At 25.9% G+C, this 13,860-nt stretch overlaps 1 protein-coding gene across 6 annotated transcripts in view; it reads right to left on the bottom strand.

Moving 5' to 3' along the window:
• LOC129615941 (serine/threonine-protein phosphatase 6 regulatory ankyrin repeat subunit A) overlaps positions 1-13,860 on the bottom strand; it is a 55,209-nt gene that overhangs the window by 8,444 nt on the left and 32,905 nt on the right. For 4 of the 6 annotated variants that reach the window (XM_055531370.1, XM_055531371.1, XM_055531372.1 and 1 more), the window contains 9 exons: positions 12,778-12,870; positions 10,531-10,744; positions 9,967-10,262; positions 9,570-9,872; positions 7,754-9,181; positions 6,961-7,497; positions 5,685-5,891; positions 4,644-5,337; positions 184-413 (listed from right to left, as the gene is read on the bottom strand). In XM_055531370.1, the coding sequence (XP_055387345.1) occupies positions 184-413; positions 4,644-5,337; positions 5,685-5,891; positions 6,961-7,497; positions 7,754-9,181; positions 9,570-9,872; positions 9,967-10,262; positions 10,531-10,744; positions 12,778-12,870 (4,002 nt within the window). Of the gene's footprint in view, positions 1-183; positions 414-632; positions 845-4,273; positions 4,367-4,643; positions 5,338-5,684; positions 5,892-6,960; positions 7,498-7,753; positions 9,182-9,569; positions 9,873-9,966; positions 10,263-10,530; positions 10,745-12,777; positions 12,871-13,860 lie in introns of all 6 variants that reach the window. The other 2 variants (XM_055531374.1, XM_055531375.1) reach the window with 2 other exon arrangements.

Genomic DNA, 13,860 nt, shown 5'->3' on the forward strand with positions numbered 1-13,860 from the left:
CAAAATATTCTACCATCCTGAAAAAATTTGCAAATAACTTTATAAATTGTTGTAATTTTTTTTTTTTGACGTTTTCTTTTCAGAGAAACCTCCTTCTCAATTATTATCATTTTGTGTTTTGTTTCTTTATAATTTTATAATATTATGATAAACCAACATCTACTTTTATTATTAATATACTACCTGTATCCTTTGATAAGTATCAGACATCATAGCAATCAATAAATTGATAAGTACAACAACAGATACCAGCATATAAATTCCAAAAACAATTTTAAATAAATATTCGACCCAATATGGTTGTGTTGCATTCGTTAAATTTTTTATTTGATCCACTCGTACTTGATCAGTTGTCGTTTGTCCGAATACAGCAAAAAATAATAACTCAAATGACGTAATTGGGTTCATCCGTACTATGTTGACATTTATTATTTTTTTTTGTTTTTCGTTTTTTTTTATTTTTTCGAAATTTGTTAATTTTTGACAGCCCCAGAAAAATTTTTTTTTTGTTTCATTTTTAATAAAAAAATTACCATATATTTTTTATCGGTGTTTGTTAACCCCCCAAAATAAGTAAAACAAAAAAAAAAGAAAAGGGAAGAAGTAAATTAGTTTTTTTTAAAATAACAAACCTGTATTCTTTGATAAGTGTCCGACATCATAGCAATTAGTAAATTGATCAAGACTACTACTGAAACTAATAAATAAATTCCGAAAACAAGCTTGAATAATACTTCTGTCCATTCGGGCCTTAGATGACGCATTGGATTGATGTCCACAGTTGTTGTTTGGCCGAATACAGCAAAGAAAAGTCGTTCGAAAGCCAAAAATGGTGTCATTGGTTCTGATTCACGTAATTATAAATTTTTTTTGGTTTATTTTTTTGTTTTTTTTTTTGTGGTTTTCGTTTTCGTCAACAATTTATGAGAGAATTTTTAATTATTAGAAAAAAAGTTTCTCATTTAATAAGACAAAAAAAAATTAACGACAACAATCTCAAAAAAAAAAAGTAAAATTAGTAAAAAGAAGCACTCGTTGTTTAACATTTTTTTTTTTGGTGAAGACACAAATTTGATTAGCACACGTTTAAAAATCTGCTTGAATTTCATTTTGCAAAAATTAAAAATTTTTATTTGATTTGACACCGGGAACAAACATTTTTGTATTTTTTTTTTTTGATTTGCTTGCGTGCTAGATTAGCTTTTATTTTTAAGCCCAAAACACATTCAAAAATTTTGATATTTTATTTTTTTTTTTTCATTTTTTATATTTGATTCGCTTTTTAATATTCTGGCACGTGCATAAATTCGTTATATTGGTGAAATATGGCGTATTTTTAAAGTGTTTTATTATATTGTATTTTTGTTTTTGATTATTGGTATAGATTTTATTGATTTAGTGATAGTTTTGAATAAATTTGAAAAAAAAAATTGTTTATTTCCTTAAAATTTTATCATGAATTTTTCTCATTTATTAAAAAGTAAAATTGAAAAAAAAAAATTGTATTGAACTTTTGAAACATGCTTATGTGCAAATATGAAAAAAATTACTCACTTGATTGTCATAATTATATGTTTTTATATTTTAAGTTTGAAAAACTTTAATATTTTGATTCGATAATGTTTTTTAAATAAATTAATTTGAATGTATGTAAGTATGTTGAAAAATCATGAATTTTTAAATATTTTTTTAATTAAATTTTCATTTATTTCATTTGTACAAAAAATTTATTATTATTATAGCCTCTAAGGTAAATTTTAAATATGGTAATTTCCAAAGCCTATAATTCATGGTATAATCAATTTCATTGTAGGCTAACGCATATGCAGATAGTAAATTAGCACAAATTTAACATAGCTTGACTTCAAAATTACGGCATTTCAACTTTATATATAGTGATATATTGTGCAGTTTCTGATTTATGTTTGACTAATTCTATTATATCACGCCGTCTTATTGCAATGTTGGTGCTATGGATATTTTCTGGTAAATTAAATAAATACCAAACTGAAGTTCGGCAATTATATTTTATTTATTACGGTATTACTAGCAATTATAGCTTATACAATCTGAATCTATAACAGTACTGTATCTCTAGGATCTTACTATTTCTATAAACGGTCGGCAAACTTTTGTAGGTTATGGGCAAATATGTAATATGTGAGTGTGAATATGAGCAAAACAGGTTTCTTACATTACCTACTTACACGAAGAAATGATATTTTCAACTGACTTTTTATTATTTTGTTTTGATAAATAAGTTTAAATAGAATTTTATGTTCCCATATCTATATTGAGATCTTTCAATTTTTTTGAAAAAAAATTTTCAAATTTTGATAATCGCAATCGAATTGCCCATTGCCCATTGGCGGCACTTTACTGACGATTGACTTAAGGTATTATTATGGATATGCAGACTGACAACCATTTTTATTTCATTCAGTAGTTAATCACAAAATTCATATTTAAATTATTTAATAAACATTCCTAATTCATACATATTTTCTAATATCTCGACCTGCATATGCGGCTATAATAATAAATAAAATGTATGTAATGTACTTTAGCAATTTTAATCTTAATTCTCATAAAATTTAATATTTTAATGTTTTGAAAAATTGTAACGAAACACAATACTTATTCATAACACGTGCAAAAACACCATAATAAAAAAAAGAAAATATAAATTCGTTTTTTTTCTTAACGGTAAATCATTCCTGTTGTGTGCAATTTTCTTGTTTGTATTGTATTAATGTATACTTAATATTCTGCCTAATGGTAAATTAATTTTAACAGGTAACGTCGAACTATTTGAAAATTTCATGATAAAAATTTTCAATTAATTGAAAAAAATCTTTAGCTTTATTGCTGCTAAAAAAAAGTTATAATGTTTGACAGATAAGTTATTGTTTTACACTCTCTTGGATTATACTATGAAATAGTATATTGACAGCTATCAGTTATCTTAAACTGACGCAAAACTAAAAATTTTGACAAGAACATTTTAAATTTACATATGTAAGTAAAAAATATAGAACAATTTCTGATTTATAAGAATATTTTATAAAAAATACTTACACATATGTATATTTTCAAAATAATGTTAAATAAAAATTTTATTTTTAAAGTGACACAGACAGTGGATTTAGTTGAAATAATATTTGTATTATAATTTTGTGATATGAAATTACAGAACTAACAATATAGCGTTAAAACTCTTAGGAGTAGCTATACAAAAAACCAATTTTTAATTAAATGTTTTGTTTTTTAATTTAAACTTCAGCCAAAAATTAATATTGTCAATTGTCAAAATAATTAGCTCGATAGTTTTGAGTTAAAATTGACATTTCAACTGAATTATAGGGTTCACATTGTACCTGTGTAAAATAATATTACCAGTCAATTAAAAAATAAAATGTAGTTTTATGTATTTAAATGTTAAAAAATTAAATGCAGTCAAAAATAAAATTTATCGATCCACATGCGATTTACATTTTTCAATTTTAGAGACAGAATGTGTTGCAAAGTAGTTTTATATATTTCCGTTATATTCGTGATATCCATAATGAATGGATTATAGTGTTAAAGAGAAATAAAACCGGAAAGAGTTTGAGAGATATTTTGTTTTTTTGTTTTAATAGTGTATAATAATATTGTGATTTGCTGCAGACACATATATATGCTCATACATATATATATGCACAATTTACTTATCTACATATATATATACATAAGCGCATATATATCATAACTGTTTATTGGTTTATCTATGCATATAAAATATGTTAATGAAAAAGCTGATGAAAATTATCAATTCTAAGTTTTATCCAGAATCTTAACAGAATTTTTATTTAAAAAAAAAAGTCTATTAAGACTCGTTTTAGGATAATGAAATGGAAAAATTTTATCTAGCTTTTCCTTTAACACATACATAGATTAATTGAAATGTATGTATATGTATTTGTAATATAAGTTTAATAAGAATATATAGAAAAAGAAAGTTACATACACATGTAAACAAACGGATATAGCGCCATCTTTTCATAACACAACATAAAAGATAATTAATAATGTGTTTTTTTGTTTTGTAATATTTTATTTTTTTTTTGATTTAGATATATATATTTATATTGTAAGAACAAACACATGCTGGCAAAAAACATTTTAAAATTTGAATCACAGATGGCTCTTATATATTGAATAAATATTGCAAAGGGTTTTTTTTTTTAAATTTGCTTTTGAATTATTCAGGAATGGTTTTTTTATGACTTACTGTCATCTTTATGTTTTCTTCGAAATTCACTGAATAAGCTACGGCTATCTACATAACCACTTTGTTGCTGACGAAATGCAGATGATGTCGGAGCTGTTTGCTTTCGGACAGCTAATACTAAAATATTTTTAAGAATTATAATTACAATATTAATTTTGAGCTATAATAGATTCGGACAACTTATACTTAAAAGCTGTTATAAAATATATAATAAATTTATTATAAGTATAATAATGGTATATAAGTGTATTGAAATTATTTGTTTTGTATTTTATTATGTATAAATGTTTTTTGATTGTTTATTTATATAATGTATATATATATATAGGTATATTCTTTTATACGTAATATGGGTTAAATTAATTCTTACCATCATCAAAAAGACCACCTCTTGGTTTTTGTTTATTAAATCTTGCAACTTCTTCTGGTGTAAAATTTTGAAATGATTGATTTAATGCAACAATATGCATTGAAAATCCAAATACAAATATTGCTAAAACAGCTAAAAATCTTGCTAAATCCTTTAATAAATCACCAATTATAATTGCCCATGGTCCAAATAAATGATGAAAAGATAAAAAATCCAAAATTTGAACACATGCAAGTAAAAATGATAAGGCAAAACATTGATTACGGCAATATATTAATGTTGGCCAATATTCTTTTCCAACAAATAATAATGCAGCAACGTGAACTCCAACACCGGCCATTCCAAATAATAATACTAATAATTTAATTGATCCTAATCCAGATTTATCACTGGGATTTGTTAATTCAAATAATAATAATCCACTTAACCATATTAAAAGTCCCCATTCATACCAATATGGTATTAAATTTGATCTTAAAACTGGATAAATTGGTGTGATACCAACAACTGATAAATGTATCATTAAATAAATATGTGATGTTAAATATGACATAAATTTAATAATTGGAACTTTATTGAATTGATGACCCATCGGAAATGTAAATATTATCCAAACAGGTGGGCATGTTACAAAAGCTACAAGTAATAATAAAATTTTCCACGAAGCCCATGTTAAGCTTCCTCGCCAGAGTTCCTAAAATAAAAATATAAAAATTAAATTAAATTATAAGGAAAATGATAATAAAATTAATTGTTTTGGCTTGGAAATGTCAATGTCATTAAAAAATAGTTGTTTCTTTTCTTTTGCTATATAAAACCTACTTTATGTACTTTACTTATGTACATAATTAAAATTTTGTGTGGTGTACTACATTTCAACTACATATCTTTTTTTCACTTGATATAGTTTTGATAACCCTTATTTGTGTTAAATTTTCATAAAAACTTTAAAAATCTGTCTTCAATAATTTTTATAAAGAATCATCCAAATTTGAACGAATTTCTTTTGTGAATTTAAAGTGATTAAAATAATAAATTTACCTGTAAATACCTTTGAACAACTGTATGTGCTATAACTTCTTTTTGTTCATTTTCTATAAGAACATCAAGAAATTCAACATTTCTTCTATCCGTAGCTGTTAATATTTTGGCAGCAGAATCAGCTCCAGCAGCAAGTGCAAGTAATTCAGTTGCCATTGTTTCACATTGTTTACCAGCAGCAATTAAATCTTTAGCTCTTTCTTTTTCCTATATAAATTTTAATTTTCAAGAGAAAAATAAAAAAAAATTTATTTTTTGAGAAAAATTTATTTTACTCCTCCAAACGGATGTCGGTGCTTGTCACTGTGCACAAATATTTGTATGTAATATTATATTACAGAATAGTTTAATTATGTAGATAACGTATGTTACAATAGTTCAGGAAGAATAGTAAGATTTGATAGAAAATAAATTGTGGATCATAGTGGATCGTACAGTAAAGATTCGTGAATTAAATTTTAGAAAAAATTTGTGCTTATTTGATAGTGTGATAGAGAGAGAAAGATGTTGTTTAGTTTGAGTCGCCTAATCGCCTAAATACTCGTAAATTTGCAATCTTTTATATGAGTTGAGAAATATTTGCAAACAATAACAAATCGCCTAAAATAATCTATTTAATTCAAATTTCGAAAATAATATGTAAAAATTAAATAAATAATATGTAGAAATATTTAGTATGTACTTTATAAAACATAACATTACAACCGGCTTGTTTTGTTAATGAATTTCAATGCAAAGTTGAGTAAGTAAAGAGAAAAATTTCTGTTGAACAAATGTGGTATGGTGAGTTTTGTAACTTGAGCAAGAAACACGCGAAACTGCTGAACATCATTTTAAATATTGAACAAGAAAAGTAAATTTGTTTACTAGTTTTTGACATTTCGCTATTGAAATGCAAAGTGTCATTGTATATACCACGAAGTTGAATTTAAATTTGAGTTTTTAAATAAAAGTAAATAAAAGTTAGGAAGAAAGTTATATCAAATTGAAAGAATCTAGAAGTGATCATAAAAACTTTGGAGGTCATATAAAATAAAATTTAGTAAAATCTGTAATTGAAATTGCTATAAAATGGTAAGTAAAATTTGAAAAAAAGAAGAAAATAAAATTTAGAAACTTAAAATTAAAAAAAAAATCTGAATTTTCTTTTATGTTGTAGTACAACAAAACATGTTGCATGCGTGCCAATTAAAATAAAATAAATTCTTAAAGTAATATTTGCTACTTTTTTTTTGTAATATTACTTTAAGATTATTTTATAAATATTATGACTTACTTTAGTTGACATCACATTATATATATTTGATAATTTTGCGGCTGTATCAACTGGAGCCGGACTAACAAGAACAAATTCTTGTATTGGTTTATTATTATGATTTTTTGAAACAACCATTAAATTATAAACAAAACGTTTATCTTCCATTAAACCATATGTATCATGCTCTTTATTCATTAAATATTTTAAAACATCATTATGTCCTTCAGATGCTGCAAACCATATTGCAGCGCAACCGTAATTTGTTTCTGATTTTGGTGAAGCACCAGCTTCACATAATAATTTAACGACATCCAAATGGCCGGCTTTGGCAGCACAATGCAGTGGAGTCCAACCATTCTTATCGGTTGCATTTATTTCAGCTCCCTGACCCAGCAGAATTTCCACCATATGGTAATGACCGTGCATTGAGGCTATATGCAAACCGGTCTTGCCATGCCGATCCACTGACTGGAGGAGTTCTGCTGAACGACTTAGAAGCAAACCAACCACTGACATGTGACCACCGAAGCAGGCTAAATGAAGTGGATTATAGCCCTGTAAGAAAAAATAAGTTAATTTAAATCGAAATATACAGTTATTTTAATCGACAATTATTGATATTTTATTCCGTTTTCACTTCTGATTAGTCAAAAAATTAATTAATTTAAATTTAGGTTTAAGTAAAATATTTAAAATGTTTCATTTAAATATTTTTTTATAATGAGGTATTTAAAGCAATCTTTAAAAAATTTATGATTATTCTCTGTTAAATTTCTAGAATTTATAGTTTTCTTAAAAAAAAATAACTTACATTTTCGGTAGTTGCAGCATCCACTTGAACACCAGCTGAATTTAATAATAAACGAACGACATTCTCATTACCAGAATATGCTGCTAAATGTAGAGGTGTCAATCCAGATTCATTTCCGAGCTCAGGAATGAAAACCCCACCATTTGGCGGTTCAGATTTTACAGTGGCAGGTACACTAGCTAATAATTCTCTAACGGTATCCGTTTGACCATAATAAGCTGCTATATGAATCGGTGTTAAACCTAATTTCTTACTAGTGATTCTTAATGAATTTGTGCTTTTTAATGCATCCAAAACTTGTCCATGTCCATTTTGGGCGGCCAAATGTAATGCAGTAAAACCAGCTTTATTCTCGTCAGTACATGAAGCACCAGCTCGAACTAAAGCTTTCACTACATCCGCGTGGCCACCTTCTGCTGCTAATTGTAATGGTGTCGCCTCCGTCAATTTATTACGTGCTGATATTACGCCAGGCCTATCAAATTTCATTAATTCTTCTATTACTTTAATTGAACCTTGCATTGCAGCAATATGTGCACACGTATTCCCATCTTTACTTGTTGCATTTACAAGTGTTCCTAATTGTTGTAAAAATAATTTGGCAACTTCAGAATAATTGTTTTGTGCTGCTACATGTATGGGTTTTTGTCCCAAATCATCAGTGGCTTCAATATTTGCACCAAGTTCAAGTAATAATTTACATACTTCTAATTGGCCACTTGCTGCTGCTAAATGTAATGGAGTTTGTTTGCGTAATGTTAAAATATCTATAACAGCATTATGATCTTTAATTAAAAATTTTACTAAATGTGTAAAACCATTCATAGCGGCTAAATGTAATGCGGTACGACCAACACGCGATTTAGAATTTATAAAAGCTTTATTAGTTAATAATGCATCGCATACTTGGAGGTAACCACGTTCTGCAGCTAAATGTAATGCTGAACGTCCTTCAATATCAAATACATCAACTCTTGCATGATTCGATAGTAGTGTATTAACCAGTTCCATGTGACCACGATGACAAGCAATTAGAAGTGGAGTCCAGCCAACAGATGACTGACGATTCAATGCTTTTTGTATATCAGTTGGATTCATATGTGATATCATTTCTGTTAAAACATCGTTATTTCCCGCTACAGCACAGAAATGAAATGCTGTCTCATTCGCTGCTTTTGTTTGTACACTTACATCCGCCCCGTTTTCTATTAAAGTTTTAACAATTTGTTTATCAGATTCAGGAATTTTAACGTCTTCTTTTGTAATTTGGCAAGCATAATGTAATGCAGTCGCTCCTTCATCATTTAATTTGTTAATATATTTGGAGGCCATTTCGGCTCCACGAGTTTCTTTCACTGTGTCTATTAAATGCTTAACAATTTCTGGATGACAGTTACGACAAGCTAAATGTAGTGGTGTTTCACCAATCTACATTATTATTATTTTTGATTTAATTTTATGAAAAAAGAGAAATGCATAAATAATAAATGATTCATTTGATGAGAATGACAAGGCATTTAAATTATTTATAATATAAAATCATTTCAATTAAGCATAGGTTAAAAGAAGATAGTTTGTTAATAAGGAAGAGATAGTGTTAGAGAGTTTCTTTACATTTACCTTTATTTTATAAACAAAATTGTTTTAAGTGAAATTTTAAGTGTGTTTTTTATTCAAGAAGGAAAGGAAAGTTCATATATGTATTAGAAACTGAAACTTTGGTACATATATATCAGGTTTAGGTATATGTTATGTAGATAGAGGCTTTACTATAAGATAAAAGGCTAAAATATTAACATTAATATTTTAATATTACATTTGACTTAGACAATGGATCCCCTTTGTCTTCCAATAATAACATTAAGGTGGCTAAATTTCCATTTTTAGCAGCTACATGAACAGGTGTCCAACCATCATCTGTTGTAAGATTTGGACCAGCACCAGATTTTAATAACATAAGGGCACATCGGTCGCCATCTTTCACTCTAGCAGCTATATGTAAGGGTGTTTCATGTAATGGACCACCTCTTACATGAACATCAGCACCGAAACCTAAAAGAGTTTCAACAACTGCTGGTTTGGCGGATTCGACAGCAATGTGCAAAGCTGTATGATTATCCTGAAATCAACAAAAATTTACGTTTTATATGTTTAAAAATGTTTAATTTATTTCTAAGTACTTTTTAATTTACTTATTTTTTAGTTTAACTTACATTCGTTGTTACATCAACTTTTTCACCTTTTGCCAATAACGTGTTTATAATTCCGGTGTGACCATATCTGGCAGCAGTATGAATACTTCTAGCACCATCTTTATTCGGCATATGTAAATATACACCTTTTTTGAATAACATTGTGGCACATTCAGCATGACCATTTAAAGATGCTATATGCATTAAAGTACTGCCATCTTTTGTTCGTTCATATATACTAGCTTTAAATTTATCAGCCAATATTTCAATAATATGGGCATGACCATTTTCTGCTGCCAAATGCATTGGTGTTCGATCTTAATTTAAAATAAAATTATATTTTTATTAATTTTTATTTAGTTACACTAGAATTTCATTTTAAAAATTTTATCAGCCTATATTAATAATTATTTAGTTCAGATTTAGTGTTTATCCATTTAATATTAAAAATAAATTGAAAATTTATAAAAAAATTAAAATTTATATATAATAATGTTAAAGTTTTATTAGTAAATTCAATTTAAATAGAAACGTTTGTATATTTACTCCAATATTTTTGCAGAAATTCATTAAAATAATATTTACCTTGTTTATCAGCAATCGAAGCTGATGCTCTAACACCATAAAAATATTTAACAAGTTGTTCATCACCTTCAGCAGCAGCAATATGTAATGGTGTTTGACCTTCAGCATTTTGTGTATCAACATTTGTACCATAATCTACTAAAATTCTGCACATATCAACATCTCGCCGTCTAGCTGCTAAATGTAAAGCGGTGTCGCCATTTGCTGTTGTTGCCTATTCATAAGATTTTAGTATTTTTTTGTAAAGTATGAAATAATTTTATGTTATGTATAGTTGAAACTGTTATGTAATATGAGTATGTAGGTATTTGGACGTAAAGATTTAGAAATTTTCTAAAATTTTGAAAATAAAAAATTTTAATCAATTATGTAATTTCGATTTCCTAACTCTTACGAAAAATATATTATCTCGAAATTATAATTCGATTACTAATTAAGAAAATTTTTATAATTACGTAAATAAAATTGAGGTCAGTTGATCAATAATCTAATTCGGAGAATTTTCAACTTATTTAAAACGTATCGTTTTCGAATAACCGATTTTAAGGTTCTTAATTTATTTTAAGAGGATAAAGTTAGGAGCGATGCTATACATAAAGTTTGTTTAGTATAAATTTGTAAATTTAGGATAAAAAATAAGCAAAAATTTTTAAACTAAATTTATTGAAAAACTCCCTAAATGCAAAACTTTACGATATTCGCGCACTAAATTTGATTTAGTACAAGAATACAAGATATCTATACAAAATAATAACACTACATTACTCTTAGATCCTGCAAATATGCAATTTTCTTTTTAAATTTCATTGAAAATTTTTACACCTATTCTCTCAATAAACGAAAACTCATTTGAAAATATTCAAGTTTCTAGCAACCAAAAAAAAGTAGGTTTTCTCTATTTTTTAATTATACTTAAATTGTTTTTTTTTTTACTATGAAATTTAGAAATAATGTTGTACATATTTTTTACGTAGCAACGACTTGTTTATTACAGTCATGATTTTAATATTTATTTCTTCAAAATTCTCTAATTTAGCCTTTAATTATTCCTTACATAAATTCTATTAATAATTTTATGGGAAACTATTTTAAGATTCGATTATTTTCTATTGATTGTTAATTACAAATAGTTTTTAAAGAAATTTTTGTAGTATTCGAGGATTATTTAGAAATTCAACTATATTTGTAAATATATAAGTTTCTATATAGTAACTCTCTTATTTGTTTATTAGATTTTGCCGCTTCGAGAGAATTGAGAGCAGGCTATATTATAAAGAATTTTTAAAAAAATAAAAATTAAAATGCATACATAATTTTAATATGTACAAAAAACATCTTAACAATTTTAACATACTTGTATTGTTTTGATGCTATTATTCCATAAATCTCTATAGTTTTTTCCCGATTGATCTCCTTGTTTATTTGAGCTCCTCTGTTGTAATGATTTAAGTATATCTAATCCAGATGGATCTTTACCACATTTATCATGTTGGGAAAATGATTTTAATACACGACTCATTGTATCAGTTTTATTACGTTGAGAAAATTTTCCGGGATAATTACCGGAATCAGCACCACTTATTGGTCTAGTTGAACGGGATGATGGATCAACCATCGGTACTAATAATAAACGATTTGAATCATCGTTATTTGAAAAAGGTTTTTGAAAACGATTCATATTTAATATTGTATAGTGTTGTTTTTATTTTATTTTTTATTTTTGTATTTATATATTATTTTTTTTTGGTTCTGCAGTTTAGTTTTAAGATTAAACAATTTTAAGATTCTGCAAGAAAAAAGAAGAATCGAGAAACAAAAGAAAATACAAAAATAAAAAGAAAAGATTTGTTTTTTGCTCAAAAACGAGAAAAAGAAAAAAAAATTTTTATTTTTTGATTTAAGATACAAAAACTTTGGTATTTAAAGGGCTAGGTGTGAAATTTAAAATATTTTTCTTTGTATTTTTGAAAGAACATATTTACATAAGGATTGCATATTTATAGGAGTTTGAATTGCTTAACTACACACGTTTTTTTTTTGTTTTTAAAATTTGTATTTACAATAATAAAAAAAAACATTTTTGATATTTTTGTAATTTTAATTAATAATTTTGTTGTGCGAACAATTTTTTTTCGTTTTGTCAAAAAAACACAAAAATTTCAATAATATTAAAATAAAAATCTCACAAAAATGACCATTCACTAATATTTTTTTGGTTTTTTTTTTTGAAAAAAAAAAATCACTTACCCTTAATTGATCTACAGTCTGTGATGATAGAAGCTCTCTACACATTGATTGATTTCCAGCTTCAACAGCTAACAGCAATGGTATTTTACCTCTCTGTGAATCAACAAGATCTTTAATTAGTCTTTGCCATGAAAATTTTCTACTATTTGATAAAAGTGGTTTGATTTTGTCATTTTCATCCATTTCTTTGACCAATTTTTCTAATTTTTTAACTTTTAAAGTACTTGGCCTTTTTAATTTTGTTGGTGGTTTAAGATCTTTGCCGGCCATTTTTATTTTTATTTAATTTTGTATTTTTTAACTAATATTATTAAATTTTATTTTATACAATTATTATTTTAAATTTAATATACAAAAAAAAAAAATTAAAAAACACACAAAGGAAATTATTTTATTGATTTTTTTTTTTGGTTTTTTTTTTTTGTTTTACAAGTTGTTCAAGAAAACACCCAAAAGATTCTAAGTTTTTTATGTTTTTAATTTGAATATTTTGTACAGGAATTTTGATTGAAAAACACAAAAACAAAATAAAAAGTAAAAAAAAAAAATGGTAGAGTAAGAATACGAGTATGTATGTACAATTTATTTATTCCTTATAGTGCAAGAATTAAATTTACAAATATATATATATATATATATATATATATATATATATATATATATATATATATATATATATACAGTACATATATACAAAGATACTAAAAGATATACAATGATTTAATTTGCATTTAATATTTTTGACAACAATTGTTGATTAGCCTTGTTACGATGTTCTTAGCAACAATTTTTGTTAGACGAGGGGTACTCTCCATATTCAGTCAAAATTTCATACAATATGAAATTTTTTGTATATGTAGCTGTAATTATCAAATACAAAACGAATTTAACTTGAAAATTTTTCTCGCATGTTTGACATTTTCTATATTTAAAAACAAGTAGTTTACACTTATACACTGGAGAGTCGGAGTGAAATGTTTATATAAAAAATAATATACTTGAACTTTTGATATTTTTAATTTATATTGTAATATACGGAATATTATTATATTGTATAATAGATTTAAAATATTTATTCAATTT

This window comes from Condylostylus longicornis, unplaced genomic scaffold, assembly GCF_029603195.1.
Source record: "Condylostylus longicornis isolate FDR11 unplaced genomic scaffold, ASM2960319v2 ptg000153l, whole genome shotgun sequence".
Lineage (NCBI taxonomy): Eukaryota > Metazoa > Arthropoda > Insecta > Diptera > Dolichopodidae > Condylostylus > Condylostylus longicornis.